The 21,126-nt window shown below is 37.8% G+C and overlaps 1 protein-coding gene and 1 long non-coding RNA gene across 2 annotated transcripts; one reads left to right on the top strand and one right to left on the bottom strand.

Moving 5' to 3' along the window:
• The first annotated feature begins 1,589 nt into the window (after positions 1-1,589).
• On the top strand, positions 1,590-4,741 carry LOC130104630 (uncharacterized). The gene is made up of 6 exons (XM_056271259.1): positions 1,590-1,632; positions 1,718-1,809; positions 1,906-2,016; positions 2,905-3,181; positions 3,264-3,447; positions 4,712-4,741. Exons 2-6 carry the CDS (start codon positions 1,775-1,777, stop codon positions 4,720-4,722), a joined length of 618 nt encoding a protein of 205 aa, XP_056127234.1. The 5' UTR covers positions 1,590-1,632; positions 1,718-1,774; the 3' UTR covers positions 4,723-4,741.
• Positions 4,742-6,582: 1,841 nt separating this feature from the next.
• Positions 6,583-10,094, bottom strand: LOC130104579 (uncharacterized). The gene is made up of 2 exons (XR_008809508.1): positions 9,672-10,094; positions 6,583-7,643 (listed from the first exon to the last, which is right to left on the bottom strand). It is a non-coding gene; the product is annotated as an uncharacterized LOC130104579 (long non-coding RNA).
• Positions 10,095-21,126: the final 11,032 nt, after the last annotated feature.

Below are 21,126 nucleotides of genomic sequence, written 5' to 3'. Positions count from 1 at the left end.
CTCGCAACCATAAAAGCTCGCAACAGCTGCGCTTTCACTACAGGTTAACTACGGAAACTGTGGTAGCTCAAACAAGTCGATCTACTCTTTTTGAGCTAGTGTGCAGTGTGCACTGACTGCACTCATTAGACAAACTGATATCAGTTTATGGATGGATGGATGGATAGAATTAATGCACACACATAGACAAAGAAATAAATAACAGATTGTTTAACTTGATGTATGATTGTGTATTTATTGTCATTTTCAGCAATAGACAGCTAAATACTAAACATGGAACAGATTATTCAATTACTGAAAATAATCATGACCACAACTGCGTACATCACATGGTTTTAGGGTGCTGGGTGCAAGATTGACTATAAACCAAAATTACAAATAATTGGAACACTCATTTGATCAAGGCTCACACATAGATCTGTAGCTTCAGGAAAATGCTTCTTTAGTTGAAAGTCCTTCTGACAACAACTAATCTTGTTTGTATTCATTTATTTAGTTTTCTAATATCATATAGCATTGTCCTGTGTCAACCAATCACAAGTCTTGCCTTATTCTGTGTTCTCTTCTTTCCTCTATAGCATAGTCTTTTTGTTTTCACGATTACCTTGGCTGACACACACGTCAAGTCATGTAAGTTAACTGATTTTCATTCTATCAGGATTCTTTTTGGCCACTCAGCCATATACATGAATTTTAAAAAAGCTGCGTTAAAATATTGCTTCTCTTGTTCTGCTAATTTTAATTTGCAGGCATCCAATGGCACAACAGCTGCTACTGAGGTTAAAAGATAGATTGATTTCTGTCATCAATAGAGTACCTATTGATTTTGAGTACCTCCTATTTGTCTCCACCCAAGAGTTGCAGTTTATTCAAGCTGGCACACAATACATGGATATTCCTGCAGAGTTGGTGGATGGTCTGCAAGAGTTGATTTCAGTGCTCAGGTCACATCTGTCACAGAATACAGTTCCTCCTCTATTTAGTGATGTAGCCACCGTTTGTTGGAGTGGGAATGTAGGACGGCCAGAACTTCAAATGAGTTGTGACACACTACAGACATTGCTGGATACCTCTTTACCCCTAGTTCATTTAGCAGAAATGCATGGCATTTCAAGGTCAACTCTTTACAGAAGAATGAAGGACCATAACATTTCAGTGAGGGCATGCTATTCTTTAATTTCTGATGACGAATTAGACCAGAAAGTCAGAGCCATTAAGGGAAGGATGCCGCATGCGGGCTACAGAATGGTCAAAGGAAATCTCCAAGCAATGGGCCTTCGTCTTCAATGGAAAAGAGTGAGGCTGTCTTTGCAACGTGTAGATGGTGCTGGTATCATTTCCAGGATGATTCAGCTTCGTTGCATTGCTCGACGACGGTACTCTGTTCCTGCTCCCCTGTCTCTCGTCCACATTGATACAAATCATAAATTGATAAGGTAAATGAACGTCTTATCTGGCAGAACTTATTTTACATTTGTATGATGTTGCTTGTTGACCAATGCACTGTGTTGTATGATGTGGGAGTTCTACATAAGCCTGTAATAAACAATGAATAATATATTTTTTTCAAATCCATTTTTTTAAAGGTATAACATTGTCGTCTTTGGAGGTGTAGATGGATTCTCCAGGAAGGTAAATGTTTTCTATTCATTCACAAGGTATTTACCCTCATTAATAAGTTCACAACATACATGGTACGCATCTACCTCTTTCATAGATTTTGTATCTGGACACAGCAGCAAACAACAAAGCATCAACTGCTTTTGGATTCTTCATGGAGAGTGTTCAGAGAAATGGATGGCCCTCAAGGTATATATTTAATTGCAGGAGAAATAAAAAAATGAGGTGCTGCTGATTATGAAGTTATGTCATATATGGGGGGAAAAGCATTTGCTTTTCTTGCAGAGTGAGAGCTGATCAAGGGGTGGAAAATGTCGACATTGCCAGGTGTATGTTTACTGTCCGAGGAACAGGCCGTGGAAGCTTTATAGCAGGCAAAAGTGTCCATAACCAGAGGTAACAAAATGAACTTGTCAACATCTACTTTTTTGATAATCCTACTCATTCTGGTGGAGTAAGCAATACTCTGCTTTTGTGCAACAAAAGACCATTTTTTTATAGCAGCTGCTTTGACAGAGCTGAAGGTAAACTATTATTTTATTAATAAGACTGACAAGAAGCATTAATGACATTATGTTTGTGTTGTTTTGTTGGTCAATTATGTCAGTCTGACCGGATGTGGGTTTATCCTCTGTCAAGATGGCTTCTTTCCAACATGCTCCATGGCATGCTGGTTATAGTTGGCAGTCACAGCTTATATTGGACAGTGTACACACCTTGGCACTGATTGTAGTTTGCTGTCTCCTATACTCTCCACTCCGGATTGAAATGTCCTGGTGTGAACTACGGCTGCCACTTCTGATTATTTTGATAATCGACTAGTCATCAGTTATTCTGGTGAGTAGTCGATTAATGAGATCAGATATAAATTGAAGCATATTCACAGCACCACTCAAAAGTGTGGACACTTACTCATTGAATCAGATGGAAAAATGATTATTCTCGTATGTGTGTGTTTTTATATAAGTGTCAGCATACAATTCAATAAAGCTGACCAGACAGAAAGGCAGACAAGGCAGCAGAATGTACAGAGGCAATCTTGTGAGGAAAAACAAAGCTTAAAAACAATAAACAAGTAGTCAATTATTAAAATAATTGCCAACTATTTTGATAGTCAACATAATGACGATTAATTTACTAATCAAGGCAGACCTGGTGTGAACTAACAAACGCACACCGGCTTAAAAGTGGATGCATCACTTAAAAACCATGAATTCCATTTGCTTATGAAAAGACAACACCATTGTCTCTTTTTCTAACCATGGTCTGTCGGCCTCTTTTCAGAGTGGAACGCTTATGGAGAGATGTTTGGAGTTGTGTAACATCAAACTACTACAATGCACTACACAGCTTAGAGGAAGACGGCTTCATTGACCTGTCTAATGAGATCCACCTTTTCTGTGTGCAATATGTGTTCATACCTCGTCTGCGGTCAGATCTACAGCATTTCATAGACAGTTGGAACAACCATCCGATCAGCACAGAGGCAAACCTTACACCTCAACAGATGTGGACCATTGGAATGCTTCAAGCACCTGTGCCTGAGCCAAACTATGCAGAGGTGGGCATGCAATAATTGATTGGCATGACAGTTTTTTCCTCAATAACTTTGTCATCATTAATTTGTTTGTTGGCTTGTGCAGCTTCAGCACATTGAACATCAGGAGGAGGTATCTGAAGACACTGACCATGGGGTTGTTGTTCCTGATATTCCATCCCCCCTGTCTGCAGAGAATCTTGCTCTGCTGCAACATGAAGTGAATCCTAACTCTGACTCCTTATCCTTTGGCCGGGACATATATCTGCGTGCTCTTCATTTTGCAATGAGTGAGTGATGCTCCACACTTTTAGGTGCTTCATGATTATAGCAAACATGTTTTGAAAAAAAATTATAATAATAATACATGGCAAATTATTTCAACCGATAAATCGATTTATTGCATAATAAATTAAAATTAACGTAACAATTTTTCTGGCCTCAATATATTTCCATGTGCTTGCGTGTATTTGTTTTACTCGTCTCTCACCTCCAAAGATGGTGGATGACAAGAGGGTTCACTCTGTGCACCGGTCTCACAGGGTTCCTGCAGATCCATAGAAACTCTTAAAAGGCATTGAATTCTTCAATATAAAACTAAGGCCTTGATTGATATTAAAATGTCTTAACTCAGTCTTTCAAAGGTCTTAAAATTGTTAACATATCATAAATAGGGTTTTATTTTCTAATCCATCTCAAATATTAAAATAATTAAAGTAATTTTTTAGAATAATTTACTGAACGGCTTGCTGTAACGTCCTTGTGCTATCCCGATTGCAGAAACCCTAGTGTTTCTGGCCAGAAAACCTTGCAACTTTCCATGTCTCCGACCCGGTGGCAATCTCACGGCTCTGTTCTTGTTCTCGCAGAAAAACAAACAGCTTTATGGCAGCCCAATGTAAGTCCATTGGCATTATTAACAGTGTTACCAAGTTTGCTTTTTATAAGCGATGGCTGGCTTGTTTTTTATTAAGTCACTTATAAATGTAAGTGCTTGTTTTAGACCTTAAAGTCTCTTATTTGGGCAACAAACTAGCCACTAGCAGGGTTCTCACCAGGATTTTTTTCCTGTGTAACTGTTGACAGCTGGCGGGGATGCGAGTGTTGGTGCGTCGGGAGGATGGTGCGTGCGCTAGTGTGTTGATCCGTTCTATGGATGTATTCCCAAATTAACTGAACTGTCATGTCTTTTACAAGTGATTTCACATATTAAAGCAATGTTATAATAGATAGTGGGTTCTGCAAGAATTCACCTTGGTTAATTGGCTAGATGCCTGCAAAAAAGTGAAAAAATGACTAACTACCTGAAATGTGCACAGCTTCTAAAAAGTTTCAAGCCAACTCAGAAGTGGTTCCACATCTAGTAGGAAACTCTATGGTGTACAGACATGCTGTAGATAGTTTCATGCTTCAGTCATAAAATGCAAAGTGCCTTATATGTGAGCTTATCTGCCACGCTCTTACTTTTTACAAATTACTTGAAATACATTTGAAACATTTTTCTCAAAGCATTCTAAAAAAACTAACCCAACCTTTGTATGTTGATGCTCACAGCCCATGTGTAAATGGACAGAGACTACTCAGACACCACTCAGTTTTGAATGAAGGTAACTAACACATGGTTTCTCATATACACCTTAAAATGTTAAACTACAGGCAGTTAAGTATTTTCTGTCAAAGTCCAAAATTTAACATATGTGTTCTGCTTGACAGCCATAACACGCCTGGGGCTTCCTGATGGATAACTACGTCACCTTACTGATTACCCCCTGGGGCTTGCTCTTTGTCCATAACTCCACCATTGTCTGGTCCCTGCCTTCCTGTTAACACTTCCTTTACTCACTGAGTGAGGTCTTAAAGTAAAGGCAGTAAAATACAATGTTGTTACATGGCATGACCCTGTATAGTAAATTTGAAAATACAACTATATATGAAATGTTATCGCTTGTGTGCATTGCTGTTTTATAAGTGAACTTTTGAAATGTGAAGATATTGGTTGTTCATATTATTTTTAAATGGTAATTTTTGTTCTACAATGAATAAGTGCAAGGATCTTTAAATCCTAAAATGATAACTAGTGTTGATCTTTCATTTCTATATTGTGATGTTCCCCCAAGCCAAGATGTATTTGTTATAAATATGAAAGATAATAGAGGACTGTGTGGAATGTGTGCTGTGGAGCTCTCCAAGCTACTGTTTCTGTTGCTGCTAGCTGTCCATGTGACAAAAAAACTAATTATGATTAAATGCTAATTAGAACATTTAAAAAAAAACAATCTCTGGGACCGGGTTGTTTTTCAGAAAAACCTGCATTGACAATAAAATATTTTATAATAAATTACCATATAAATATGTAATTAAATAGCAGGGGTGGGGTGAATAAAAGGTGACAGCACAACTATTAGGTTATGCCGAACATTCATTTTAAAGATTTTTTTCTTTAAGTAGGGATAGCAATTTGTAGGTCAATACATAAACATTACTGTCCGTCTCCACAAAGCTTTTCAAAGTTCAGAATAAAAATAATTTCTCGCAGAACAGACCTGCTGTCAGTTATACATGGAATTGCGTCCAAACTGGATTACAAAGTCTTACTGCTGAGTTTGGGCCTAAGAAAAGTGATGACATGATCAGTTTTTTGAATACATTATGTATGGTTAGCTTCAAAGTAAAGATGTTTTGTATAGTTGTAAAACAAACAAGCATAATTAATATATTATGAATGAAACATCAATATCCAATTGTAGAGCGGCGTGTTATGACATGATTTGCCAAAGACTAATAATAGAAGAGAGTTCACTCGTCTGTGTGTTGTTGATTCGGCGGAAAGCCGCACTGAATGTGTACAAACTTTGTACACATTCAGTGCGGCTTTCCGCCGAATCAACACACAGACGAGTGAACTCTCTTCTATTATTAGTCTTTGGCAAATCATAATAACTGTACTACAAAGTGTTTTCAAGTACATTTTCATTCAAAGTGAATGATCTGAGGGCAAAACGGCCACTTTTTCTAAGGGGTCGCAGCACCACAGTCAGCACTCCTATTTACCACGGCGTTGCACGAAGGGAAAATTTGATTAACAAAGTGTTTGCTGAGTAAAGCTTTGAATGTCATATTTGTGGGGAGTGTTGGCCTAGTGGTTAGAGCAGCGCGCTTGCACCCTGAGAAGGATGCAAGTACCCGGTTTGATCCAAACTGCCTGCACTCTGGCTCCCTAAGCAAGACCCTTAAACCCAGATTGCTCCCCAGGTGTCGCACAGTGGCAGCCCACTGCTCCCTGAGGGGATGGGTTAAGATGCAGAAGTGAATTTCTCCATTGTGAGATCAACATGTTCATTGTCTTTTATATATTCACACGTCTCTAAACACTAAAAAAAAAAAAAAAAAAAAAAAAACAGAATCAGAGGCATCAGCCCCTCATATACTGAAGAGAACTTACTCTTTAATTCAACATTATTTCACTGTTGGGGCAAAATACAGAATAATAATGACTTAACAGTAGAACCTGAATCGCCCGGCTGCCATATAGGAACATTTGAATATTCTAATCAATTAAGTTTGGGACCTGCTTGAGTGTAAAAACCCTGTATGAATACCAATGTTTAAAACAGATTTTCATATGACAATAAAATACATTATCATCATAGGATCAAATTCTAATAATAATAATAATTAACAATTATTATAGTAACAAACGACTATAACTTCAACACAATTTGTAACACCTCTGACACTTTCTGGAGCGGTCAACACTTAATAGCAAATGCCATACCCATCCTTATCTGGGAAACAAGCAGAAATGCCAAAAAAGGAAATGTTTTTCAATTTTGCTTTGTATAAATTTGAGACTAGTGTATAACACTCATGAGACAAAACAGCTTTTGAGCATGTTGCCAATTGAAATGATCCTGTCATGTTAAATTTTTCTTCAGAGGAGGAGGGGGTGTCAATGCTGGTATACCATTAATTGTACAGTATATCTCAGAACCTTTCTATATGCAAGACCATGTTAGCAAATATTATGAAAAAAAAAATACTTGGTTGCAAGAAAATAACAGAACACCCAGCAGACAACATGAGACATTTTGCAGTAGTGTTGATTACTAATAGTTTAAGAGGATCAGGGTCGAACTAAAATTAACTAACTTAACACATCAGCTTTAGTAAAACAAAAGTTAAACCCTATCAAACCTGGAACCATATCGAATTGCAATTTCAAGGTTGGAGTTAAATGCTTCGCTGTCTTTCAGATGGACTGTGGGAAATGTTATTGTGGTGCTGCATGCACTCACAACAGGGTAGCACACTGTGTGCTTTGGCATGCGTTCAAGACAACTGTGATCAAAAAGAACTTTAATTTTAAAATTCTGCCTTTCTGAAACCAGCAGGTGTCTGTGAGCCTGCCCCGTCAGCCATTGCATCACTCGAGGAACAGAGAGAGGTGATCCATTGTCTTCTTCCTCAGGCTGACTGGCATCCCCATCTTTAGATATACATAGTCAAATGCAAGAAAATTGTGAAAAAATTCAAAATTCACTTCATTTTTCATTCAAAACAACTGAGCTGCATCAATGTTATCCATCAGAGAAATTACCAAAAGCGAGGGGAGCTGCACTGGTAGAAGCACATACCTATATGATAGTGACACTCCCAGTTAGGGATGTTAACCGATGACCGTTTGACCGATGGTTGACCGTATCAACGTTAACCGATCAAAGTTGTCAGTAGTCGGTAAAAAAACAAACAAACAAAAAACATTTGACGCGAGGTCACAGCGTTTGGGTTCGCGTGCTCATAATATTTGCGAAAACACTCGAGGTTAGAACGAGGGCAGACGACAGGATGAAGCGTGCAAAGAAAATAGTGTGTAGGACCATTTCACCTAAAAGAATGACACAGATATAAGTTGCTGGGCTTAGATTTGGAAATACATTACATTTACATTTCAGTGGTAACAGATAGAGTGATCAATGATCATCATCTTTCTTTATTATTGTTAGCACTAACGTTAACGTTACCTCAAACTAAAGCGGCGTCTCCTCGGAGCTGTCATTTTCTTAACTGAGCCACGGCAATGTTTCAAATGAGCTTCTAACGCCTTTATTTTCAACGCGATCACATTGTACCCAAACCATTTCGAAACTAAAAAGGAGCCTCCGATTACATACAAGCGCCTTGGCGCCGCGTTTGTGGGGGGTCGCGCACACCGGAGTGACCGGATGAGAAGCGCTGCGCCGCGCCACGTAGGACAACAGGTATCCCACACCGGACGCGCACTTTCTCATCAGTATATGGCCAGCAATGTTGTTTTGTTTAATGACATGAAATGAAGATAATGTCTGTTCTATGTTATGATTGTACTGTCAATTAAATACAATCGTTGCTGAGTCTGCAGTCTGAAAACTTTACCTCAGAGCATCCGTTAACTGCATGAATTGAGAATCTCAGCTGAAAATCCAATAACATCAGCGATTGTCATTCAAGCAGCTGATTTCTGTAAATGAATGCAAAACTACATGTATATTGCAGCATAGGGCGCAGTCAGGATACATTAGCAACGATTTGAGACAAAAATAATTTAAATTTTATATAAAACTATGTAAATGGCGATCTGTGGCGCAGCAGGATTTTGAACACGGTCCTGAGCCGTTGCTGGGCGCCGCGGACAGATGCCGAATCTCGTTCGGTGTGTGTACACTTCTAGAGAATAATGTGTTAAAGATGTGGCGCTGAGCTTCTCGTCCGGTGTGCGACCCCCTGGACTCGTGTTTCGCGCTGTATTGGGATTTTAAAAAGTGACGGCGCTGGGGCTGTGTGTATGTGTGTGTGCGCATATTTTAAACCAATCGGTTAACCGGTTTTAACCGGCTAATGAGGCTCGGTGGTCGGTCAAGAACATTTTTAGTTTTCGCCATCCCTACTCCCAGTATGTGTTTTACTTGCACTTGACCTTAAAGGGTTGGTTCTGTTTTTTTGACATGAAGTTGACATGAAGTATGATTTCATATCACGAGGCGCTGCCGCCTGTCAGCTGTTGCACTTTTTTTTGTGGGTCAAGCCAATGTAACATGTCTGACTACGAAACCACTGATGATGAAATTCCTTTTTTGATGTACATTTGTGGCACTGATCAAAGGGATTTAGTATTTCAAAAAATAAGCAGGATCTCGACTGATCTTGACAAAAACCAAAACGTTTTTGAAACCCCACCAGTACGAGACTGAGCCCAAGACAGAGACATCACATTCCGAGGGAGAGGCCGGCAAAAAACTGCCTGGAGACCTCCATCCATGCTGGACACTAGCTGGGAGCTATTTTTTAACAATGAAAATTAGACAAATCTAAGCTAACAGGACAAAGTTGGGGCCAGGTCACTGTTGATGCACTAATGCTGCTGGTGAGGAAGTCATACAGATTTATGTCAAAAAAATTCAACCTATCCTTTCAAATCAGCTGCTGCAGACAGAGTACCTCTGCTATTTACATGTAAAAATATACTGCCAATACATACCCTCCAGGGCGAGAAGGAAATCTTGAAAGAACTCCAGTATCTGTGCCTCTGTCTTGTGTTTTAGCGATCCAGTATCACTCATCACTGGAGCCAGGCTGGAGATGATGTAATGTGAATCAACCTGAAACAATAAAGTACATTGGGCTGGTTCATTTGGATTGCATCTTATAAGTAAAGACAGACAAAAGCATATCCAAAACAAAATATATTTAGCACAGAAACCAGTATGAGATGTGCTATTTAAATTGGAATCTAATCCTAAAATGTCACAAGTCGTTAGCTATCATTTGTCGTTAGATCACGAGTAAAATAGTGGGGTGATGAAATAATGAACCACTTTAAACTCAACAGTAGAGTTATCATAGGTCAGAAGGCCAATAAAAATCTAAAAAAAAAAGCCCACTCCATTAATTGTCAAAGGAGGGGGACAAGGCAACACAGAAAGCCAGCTCAAAGCGAGGGGTGTGAGACCTACAGGTTTTGGACTTTCATGTTTCTATTCTGCCCTACGACAGACTGGCGACCTGTCCAGGGTGTACCCCGCCTCTCGCCCAGTGAATGCTGGAGATAGGCAACAGCGACCCCCGCTACTCCATTGCACTTTGTGCTTTAACTTTGCTATTTAAATAAAGTTCCCTTACCTTAGGCTCGTGAGCAAGACATAGTCTGAAAAGCATTCATGTGGCATACGTCTTTGCTTTATGAGCACCCGTCTTGTGTATTTTACCTTGTCATCATCCCCAATCACAAAAAGATCCCGACATTCCTTGGGTTTCCTTTGCATAACTGACAGCAGTTGGTAGAGTTCAAGGCCTACTCGCAGTTGTTGAAGCATTGGTGTACGCTTCGTGGTGGCATGTAGCAAAACAGCTCTAACAAAAACAAGATAGACATTGGACATTGAGTGCTTATTTTACAGCAGAATTTTTTGAAAACATTACTGACTCCCAGTGTTTGGCTTCAAAAGTTTGTACGCAATGTTTAAGCACAGATTTGTGTGTAGCACGATTTGTGAATGAGGCCCAGTGACCTTAACTCTTCATCTGTAGACCCAAGCTTGTTCGCTACACCTTGGTAAAAATCCATGATACATTTGGTGAGCTATGGAAAAACAATGCATATACCTTACAATACTGTCTTGATGCTCCAATGTGATGGGGCCAGTGTATCCACAGTTGAGGATTTCCTCTGTGTACTGTGTCACATCAGTTGCATTTTCAATCTAAAAGCATATTTTACAAACATAATTTAAAAAATATATATTTTTCACACAACACTTTCATAATAGAAAGGATATGTGCTTGAGACTTAAACACACCTTTTCGATTAATGTGGACAACTCTGCATCATACACGTTTTCTTTTGTGATGTCCTTCAGTGTCCCAGTCACCAAATACTGGTAACACCACTCTTGAAGAAAGCGTGGAGGCGGCCCACCTTGGCCTAGGCTCACTGCAAATACTTCCCCAGTAACTCTGTACATAAGAGGGGGAAATAAAAATGTAATGTTATGCCAAAATTATGAATCGACCTACTTTTTTCATTCTGGCCATTCCCATCAATATGTTTCCAAGAGAAAGGTTTTTGTTGAAAATGCTGCCATGTGAGTATAATATTCCTCAAGTAACAGTTTGCCATCCAGGCCAACATCCTCTGTTTACCCCATGTAGTGAAGACTGAGGGAATATATTTTAAATATGAAAGCGGATATTTAAGCTAATTGTGATTAAATTATCAAGACATCTCAAAGATCACATTGCTCAGACTAAAACCACCTTGTGAGATTACATGGACCTTAACCTTTAAATTCAAAAATCTTAGTTCAGAGTCCAACAGGAGCTTCTGGCCACATTTAATGAAATTCTGTCAAGCTGTTTGTCCTGAGATATCAAGTTACCAAGAATAGAATATACTACAAAAGTTTTGCTTGTGTTGTAGGAACTCTCAGTTTACATCACTTTGGATCCCAGTGAGTAGTTGGACACACAATAGTATACATAGTACACCATTATAGTATACACCATTGTGTAAACACATGTAAATAAGTAATACCGTTAATATGAGAAAATAAATAAAAGTGACAAACTTGAAATAGTTTTTGTCCAGGTCAGTGATTGAGTATTTTGGGATCTTCCCCTTCTCCCCTCCTTCAAAGAGTCGCATCTCTATCCCAGCAACCATCTCTGTGGACATAAACCAGAGAACAACCTCAGTCACTGGGTTTTCATTGTTGATTTCCAAGTATTACACCCTTGTAAGTGGCTTACTACTTACCAGACAGGAACTCCTTTCTTAATGCCCCGGTGTCGATGCCAGCTTCTCCTATGAAGGTGATTTTTAATTCGTTTACTGGGCCTCCAGTCTTCTGCCGCTGCCAAAGCTTTAGACCTCTCTCTAGCATGTTGTCCCTCGAGACACAAATGTTGAAGGTCTTCCCCCTCTCAACTTTTGAGTCAACCCAACGCAGAACATCTTCTTCACTGTTAAAATAAATTTTTGCATCTTAAAAATCTAAATATATTTTGGCAGATAAATCAAACTTTCAAGATCCCTTTTTTTTTGTACCATGAGATGTCATCTATTGGATTTTGTGTTGGCTCTTGCAGATCATGGGGACTTTCAGGTCCATCATCTGGGCTCCTTACAGGACTATAACTAATGAAAGTTACAATGAATTCCAACTTATCACAGCCAATCAAAATATTTGATGTTATTAAGTGACTTGACTTACCTTTCTCCACAGATACTAGCGTGGAACTCAATGTTATGGATTGGGTAGTATTTGTTACATATCGGGCATATTATCTTATTTGGCTAAATAGGAAGATGTACAGACATAATTAGTTCACGTTTTGATAGCAAACCCCCTCATCATTAATGGTAAATGCTCATTTATGGTTTCACTCAAAATCAGGAGTAATAAAAATATAAAACATTATCGCAATAAACATTATTCTGTCCTACAAAGAACCACACCTTGTTTGAAGATGGCACTACATTCACAGGAATGGGAGAATCAAGCTCCTCATCTTCTTGCTGAAAATGCAGCCATACAATGTGTCAGATAACCTGATTGGCAGTTGTCAGTCATTTATTATTCAATACAAACCAAGAGTTGCCAATTTGCAACATAAACTTTTTTAAGCCAGGTTTTCTTATAGATATGGGTATCAGGCAATCATATTTGATCTATGTATTTCTAATATTTAAATTCATCTTTCAAATAAATTTTTAAAATTTATTATGACTAAATTCATTTTGTCATCATGATTTATTGTATGCCAATAACAGATACAGATGATAACAATTGGAGAAAAAATAAACACCACATGGATTTTGGGATAGTTTTGATTCACTTCTGGATTAATGACACAATTTTTCAGGAATATTCAGGGATAGTTTTGAAAACAGTTCGTTTGGAGGCATGGTGGCAACATCCATCTTTAACTTGCATTAAGTGGAAAAATCTGACAAGACAGGCATCTCACCTCTGAATCACAAAGAGTTGTCTGAGATGTCCCTTCACAATCACCTTGCACATGCAGGGCTAGCATTTGCAAAGGCATGACCATTTTGCACTGTGTGCATGTCGCCTTTGGCATGAGACTGAACTCTGGAGCATTCATTGGCAGTGGTGTCATATCAATCTTTTCTTGGAGAGGAGCAATATATAACATAAATTTCCCTCCTGCAGAGGCGCTTCTGAGAACAGAGCCAGTGTATCCCTCTGACTCTAAGGCGACAGCGGTCATTCTCCTCCTTCCATGCCCACCTGCAAATTCAAGTTTTAAGGGGATTAAAAGTAGTGCCTGCATACAAGGTATATCAACATCAGTGTGCTGAGCTAGCCAGAGTAAATTGACTAATTCATGGCATACTTGTATGTGAAAAATGTTGACATGAGGAAAAGTATTATCACCTTAATGATTATGAAATTGTGGACAAAATCCATTCAAATAGCATTATGTTAAAAGGTAGAATCCGGAGTTTTCCCCCTGAAAATAAGCGCTTGAGTCAGTCTGCAACTCCCTGACTGTGATTCGTCTTTTCTTTTTGTTTTGGTGTGTTTGGGACATTTCTGCGTGGAGATTTGTTTATTTGCCAATGTCAGAGCTAAAGGTGTAGCGATCTTTGGGCATAAACTCATTGATTGGAGCAGACACCAGATTCACTATAATTCCTCCACCCCAACCCCCCCAAAAAAAGGCAGACGCAGCAAATAAAAGGAAGTAGGCTTACCTTACTTTGCGTCGATAAAGAAAAAAAAAAAAAATAGGCAGCAAAAAGGGGTGTGGATAGTGCTTGCTCGAAAACCAGGGTCACATTAGCCAAAGGGGAGGGACACTCAGTTTAAATAGTATTTATTTAACCTTTATGTATACAAGTAAGTCCCATTGAGACACAGTCTCTTTTTCAAGGGAACCTGTTTAACTCTTTTGATGGTAGGCGGAAGCTGGAGTACCTGGAGAGAACCCGGGCATTCACGGAGAGAACATGAAAACTCCACACCAAAAGGCCACTGTTCAAACCCTCTTCCAAGCCGAGGCTCAAACCAGCGACCTTCTTGCTGTGAGGCCCCAGTGCTAACCACCAAACCACCAAGTAATATTAAACTGTTTACAAACAGAAACGGAAAAACTACAGATTCTACATTTAATCTAATGTATTGTTTAACATACCAGCTGCTTTATATAGAAGCCATCCTCCTTCAAGACTTGTCATTTTCGGGTAGGTGCTCTCCAGTAAATTGGACAACTACACCAATAAAGACAAAGCACTATATAAGTTCAGTCCATTTACCATTGACAACATTTAAAGGGTTAGTTCACCCAAAAATGAAAATTAAGTCATTAATTAATCACCCCCATGCTGTATCAACCCCGTAAGACCTTCGTTCATCTTCGGAACACAAATGAAGATATTTTTTATTAAATTTGAGAGCTGTAGCACTACCACATAGGCTTTTGACTTTGAAGAGATTTCCACGACGCATAAGCGAGAACTGAACTGAAGTAGTTGAAGGAGATCGCAATTCTCGCGCATGCGTCGTGGAAATCTCTTCCAAGTCTCGTGCAGGCCAACAAGGAAGAAAAGTAATAGTCGAATAAAGTCGTTATTTTTGTTTGTTTTTTCGCACAAAAAGTATTCTCGTCGCTTGATAAACTTATAGTTGAGCCACTGTAGTCACATGGAATATTTAAACATTTTCATCATTGACTTTCTGGGCTGTCAAGATGCAGTCCCTTAAAAGTCTATGTGGTAGTGCTACAGCTCTCAAATTTAATCAAAAATATCTTCATTTGTGTTCCGAAGATGAACGAAGGTCTTACGGGGTTGGTACAGCATGGGGGTGAGTAATTAATGACTTAATTTTCATTTTTGGGTGAACTAACCCTTTAATGTATGTATATCTGTAAAAATAGATCTTGGAGAAGGCAATGATTAAGGAGGTAGGGGGAGATAAAGAAAGATGCTTCTCCTCACCTCTTCATGGCTTAAATCTTTACTGATCAAGAGAGTCCTCTTTCCCAGCCCTGCCTGTAATAGCTCCAGTTCATCTTGTGTTGTCGGTGTTGTTTCTGCTGTGTCACTCAGTAAGAAAAAGGCCATGTCAAATCCTTTCCATGCTTTTTGTTTCTTGTTGTTTATGTGTTTTTCCACAGCTTTTCTTTTGAAAAATCCAGGGAATGATCTACAAAAAGTCAAAAAATGTGAAAGCCTTGTTTGTAAAATAGGTCTGTAATATTTTACTAAATGAGGTCACAGTAAAAATAAATAAATATGCATTGGATGGCTATCTATGTGGAATAATCTCTCACAAATCCCCTACGACCCACATGGCTGACATCAAAAATAAATGCAATATTGGTGGCTGGCTACACTACCTGGACATCTCATTTTGTACTGTTACAGGAGGAGATATGCCCTGACTCTCCTGCCTGGGTTTTTCTATTGTGCGATTGAGCACCGACAGAAAAGTCTGCGCAGCAGCAGTGGCCGCCTGCTGGTCATACTGGAATGAGAGATTAGATCCTAAATTAATCACTGTTACCAAATATAACACCATCAATCACTTTAGATGAAGCAGATAAGAGTATACAAAGACTAATAATTATTTATTCCTTTATTTAAAAAAGAAAAGATTAAAAAGTGTGAATCCAGTCAATAGCAAGGGGAGTGTAACCTGAGTATGTGATAATCGCCTGGCCATGAAGACAAGCACAAGAGATGATGTATAACAGTGTTTTCTAAATGGGAGGGAGGAAAAATGACTGTGTTGAAAATGGTTATGTCCTACAGTACAATACACCAGACATCCATATAAAGAGCAGTGTTTAAATCGGAGGTCCTCTTAAGCAACCATGAATAAAATCAACTCATCCATTCTTACCTTTACTAAGCCCGTTCCAAAACGTATAAGTGGACTTCTTTGCCTGAAAAAAAATAATTTGATCATAAAAAACAAGTCCATCTGCATCCTGGCAAGGTGTTGCAATTAAATATAGGTAGCTAGCTATCATTATGCTTAACGGTTAACTAAACAACACTACTGAGGAGTTATAACTGAGAGTGCAGCAATACCTGCATTGATAAGTAGGCTATCACATTTATAAATGAATGTGTCATGGATACAGAGCACAGCAACAACAGACAAAAACTTTGAACCAGTCAGGACCAGAGTAAATTATCAATTATCAATCTGCACTAAAATAAAATAGAGAAATACAACTTCCGACCATTTCCATAAACTGATATCAGTTTGTCTAATGAGTGCAGTCAGTGCACACTGCACACTAGCTCAAAAAGAGTAGATCGACTTGTTTGAGCTACCACAGTTTCCGTAGTTAACCTGTAGTGAAAGCGCAGCTGTTGCGAGCTTTTATGGTTGCGAGTTAGCAACATGCACGCGCAATATTTGCCACTTCAGCGACACGGGGACGCAGCGACGTCACATTCTCGGTGGTAACCCGGATGAGCGGCCATTATGGAGGCACTCGGATGTAAACAACGGCATGGATTGCACTGTTAATGAACACATTGTAACACTAAAAAACAGAAAAAACCCCGTGGTAGATGCGAAATCATATAGAGATGGACTCACCGAGCGCATCGGCGAACGTTATCAACTAGCCGTTCGCGCACTTTGCTATCCTGTCTGAATATATTTAGATATCTAACCTAACACCATCACAAAACGTGAACTAAGTTAGTAAGCTTACAATTTAATGTAAATATCAACATACTAGGCTAATAACATGACACCCATTATTTTAAACCTGTTTTATCTACTTACCGACAACTTCACGGCTGCTCCCTCCACTTGCTGGCAAAAAGCTGCTTGCTGGCGAGTGGCGCGCGAACATGACTTCATTGTCAGAAAGATGTCGTTGGTGTAGACACTTGTCAATCAAACATGTCTGACCAATAGAGAAGCACCCGCCCACTGCGGAGCGTTTGTTTCAAAATGATTCAATCAAAAAAAATTGAACTTCAAAACTTTTTGCACTTCAAAAAAAAAAAAAAAAAAAAAAAAAAGATTCAATCAAAACAATTTGAACTTCTAAATTTTTTTTCACTTAAAATTCAAAAACAAAACATTGAAAAAACACATTTTCTTTAATTCCCCTTTTTATTCACGGGGTAATTTTTTTTTTTTTTTTTTTTTTTTTTTGCATTTGAACAGTCTTTTCTTTGATTGAAAATATATTTTTTTGATTGAAACAACTTTTTTGGAATTGAATGATTAAGACACAAATGTCCTACCCATGTATGGCCCAAACACAAAAAAGATTACTTCAATCAAAGAGAACGTTTTCAATCAAAAAAAAAAATGTTCAAATGCAATTTTTGGAGTCTCAAATATTTTATTTGCATTCAAAAACGATTTTCTTTATTTGAAAATGTTTATCTTTTCATTGAAGTGACTTTTTTATTGATTCTGTTATTTGTTTGTTTGAAGCAACTTCTTTTTTGATTGAATGATAAAGACACAAATGTCCTACCCATTATATGGTCCAATCAAAAAACAATGTTACTTTAATTAAAAAGGTTGCTTTAAACAAAAAAAAACGGACTTCTATCAAAGAAAACATTTTCAATCAAAGAAAAGCAGTGTTCAAATGTATTTTTTTGAGTCTCAAATATATTTTTGGATTCAAATACTTTTTTTCTTTGATTGAAAAGTTTTTTTTTCATTGAAGTGAAGGTTTTTTTAATTGAACATATTTTTTTTGATTGAAACAACCTTTATTTTGATTGAATAATAAAGACACAAATCTACCTTCATAGACAACTTGGTTGGCATTGCCTTTTCAGCGTGAGAAATACACGGTGTGGCGTGTGAGCGTGTGAACTGGTTGAATTGCGTGTGTCTCACGGCCAATGCGTGAGACTTGAGAACCCTGTGTTCAACTGTTTCTTTTACCCCACAAAAGGCACATTTACCTGTAATACCTATTTTGAATAGTGATGCATTTAGATGTGTGTCCAAATTAAATCTTGTTAAAACCACCTCATCTTTCATACATCTTCCAAAATTATATATTTCTTTGACTGATGAGTTAATTTTATAATAAAATTGTCCTGGCAGTATCAGCTGTCCCACTTCTTATGCAACTCTTTTTGAGTATTTGATTTAATATCTCCTCTTCCAAATGAAATTTTGACATCTATTCTCATATTGTCTTTTAGAGATTATATATATATATATATATATATATATATATATATATATATATATATATATATATATATATATATATATATATATATATATATATATATATATATACATATATATATATATAAACTGCGCCATCACTGCGCCATCACCACCACCATTATATATATATAAAATTTAAATGTCTTCTCTAATGGATTGATGTGATAGTTAATGCACTGTGAACTAACATGAACAAACAATGAACAACAGTATTTTTAGTAACTAACATGAACAATTAACGATTAATACTGTAACTTATTCTTATTCTTGTGGTGGTGGTGGTGATGGCGCAGTGGATAAGACACTAATAATAATAATGCCTTTAGTGTGAGAGACCCGGGTTCGAATCCACTGTGAGACACCAATGCGTCCCTGAGCAAGACACTTAACCCCTAGTTGCTCCAGAGGCGTACGACCTCTGACATATATAGCAATTGTAAGTCGCTTTGGATAAAAGCGTCAGCTAAATGTAAACTAATGTATTGCTTATAGTTCATGTTAGTTAATACAGTACGTTAACGAATGACACCTCATTGTTTTATTGTTAAAATCATTTATTTTTTATTGCCCTTTTTCTATTTATTGATTTTTTGGATTGACTTTAAAATAGACATGACAAAAAAATGTAAACAAAACTTTAAATTTAGAACCTTATGACATTTTACTTGGTTTTCAAAACCCATATTTTTCTGAAAAACAAAATTACATCATTAATCTTTTAATTATTTTATGAAAATTTTATACAAAAATAACTCTCAAAGAAACTTTCATACATCACCTTGTAATACTGATCTCACAATATACTTTGAAATCCTTTCGAACATGAGATCACAAAACAAAAAGCTTATAAAACAATACAAAATGTAAAGCTTTTCATGTTCATATTATTATTACTTTTTATCCCAGTACTTTTGTATTATTATTATTTTGACATATGTTCATTTTATGTTAGTTGATGTTGTTATTCTGTTTCATGTACTCTGAACTGTACTAGAATGCCTTATACTTGAATTATACATACATGAATTATATATACATGTCCATGTTTGAACAAAAAATCTTCTGAGATAAAGCGGTGCCGCTATAGTGTTCATTTAAAGGAGTAGTCTCTCTCTCTCTCAAGGGACCACGTATAAAATTAGATTCAATTAATTACCCTAATAGACTAAACTCAAACATGTTGATGTTCAGAAAGCACAAGATTACCAAAGTCAATATTTCCCTGACACTATATTAATAATCAGCTTCTGTACAGCGACAGCCTTAAAACCATTTTTTTTTATGCAAACATTATAATCGATCTTTGTCTCACACTGTATAAATGGGAGTTTATGAATGAGATTAATAGCTACCGTCCTTTACATTTTAGGAAGGGCAGCAAAAACAAATGTTGTTGTCTTCGCTCTACTTTTACAGGCTCTGCCCCAACTACACTTGATGATGTGTCGTTTCAAGATCTATACCACTGATTGGATTGGATGACTGAGAACTGCATTCAACAAAAGCATGTTTTAAATATAGCTGCAAGCAGCAACACGGGGCCAAGCCCTGCAAGGCACCGCAATTAGAACAAGTACAGCAAAGTTGAAAGGCTTGGCACCGCAAGCAGAACAAGTACTGCAAACTGCAAGTACAGCAAGCACAGCAAGTACAGCAAGCACAGCAAGTACAGCAAGTACAACAAGTACAGCAAGTACAGCAAGCACAGCAAGTACTGCAAGTACAGCAGCGCATCAAGCATTTAAGCACCAATAGCAGTGCAGAGCCGCAAGAACAAAAACAGCACAAATTGAATATACATGTAAATGAAGCACAGCGAGCATTTAAGCACCAACAGCAGAGCAGAGCCGGAAGGAATTGAAATGACAACTTTATACACAATTTTAAAGTCGTCCCACATGGGACTCGAACCCATGACCAGAATGGTTCGGGATTCGAGATGCATGGTTTAGCTGATTGCGCCACTCAGAGGACGTGAATTTCAAAACAGCAGAGGAGAGGGTTCAGTGTGAGAATGAGTTCACAAAAAAGTTCCATGACATGTTAACCAGATTAGCATGCTAAGCTAGCTTAATGCTAATTTAGCTTATGACGTGGTACATCCAATCCTGGCAAAATAGATATCATCGGATTCGACATGATGCAAGGAATCGATAGACACCAATTTTATGATTTTGTGACAAACTGTTCACAAGTTACAGCCTCTTAGCCAATTTTGGGTTGACCTTGTTAAATTTGTGACATCATAACTTTTTTATTACAGTATAGCAAAAAAATCGGGAACAGTACTTTTATGCGGCTCGGTCCGAAGATCATTTGAGCAAATTTTGGACAATTTTGGACAAATTTTGAAGGAGGAGTAGCGAAAAAACTGTTTTATATTCGCTCCAATATGGCGGCCAGTCACATTGTTGGAAAATGACAAATGAGATATCGTCTAAATCGGCATAAACCAAGGAACATAATGTCATAAAGAACTCAAAATTTGAACAATATTTTCAAATGTTATAAGCATTTTTTCAAAAAACAATGATATATCTGGAACACTAGGTGGCGCTGTGATCAAACTTCTCATGTCGCTTTAGGACATGGTGTCGGTCATCCCTACCAAATTGTGTGCTGATATGTCAAATAGTTTAAAAGATATTGCAATTTATGACAAAATTCAAAATGGCGGACACGTGGTACATCCCATCATGGCAAAATCGATATCCACGGATTCGGCATGATGCA

The sequence above is a fragment of the Rhinichthys klamathensis genome, unplaced genomic scaffold (assembly GCF_029890125.1).
Source record: "Rhinichthys klamathensis goyatoka isolate OS25496 unplaced genomic scaffold, OSU_Roscu_1.1 h1tg000014l_1, whole genome shotgun sequence".
Lineage (NCBI taxonomy): Eukaryota > Metazoa > Chordata > Actinopteri > Cypriniformes > Leuciscidae > Rhinichthys > Rhinichthys klamathensis.
Note: the sequence above shows the minus strand (reverse complement) of the source record. Positions and strands in the feature narration are given on the sequence as shown.

Coding starts and splice junctions, on each gene's coding strand:
- LOC130104630 (XM_056271259.1), top strand. CDS start 1,775: ATGGAGAGTGTTCAGAGAAATGGATGGCCCTCAAG. Junction 1,810..1,905: donor AGAAATGGATGGCCCTCAAG/GTATATATTTAA, acceptor CTTTTCTTGCAG/AGTGAGAGCTGATCAAGGGG. Junction 3,182..3,263: donor CTGAGCCAAACTATGCAGAG/GTGGGCATGCAA, acceptor TGGCTTGTGCAG/CTTCAGCACATTGAACATCA.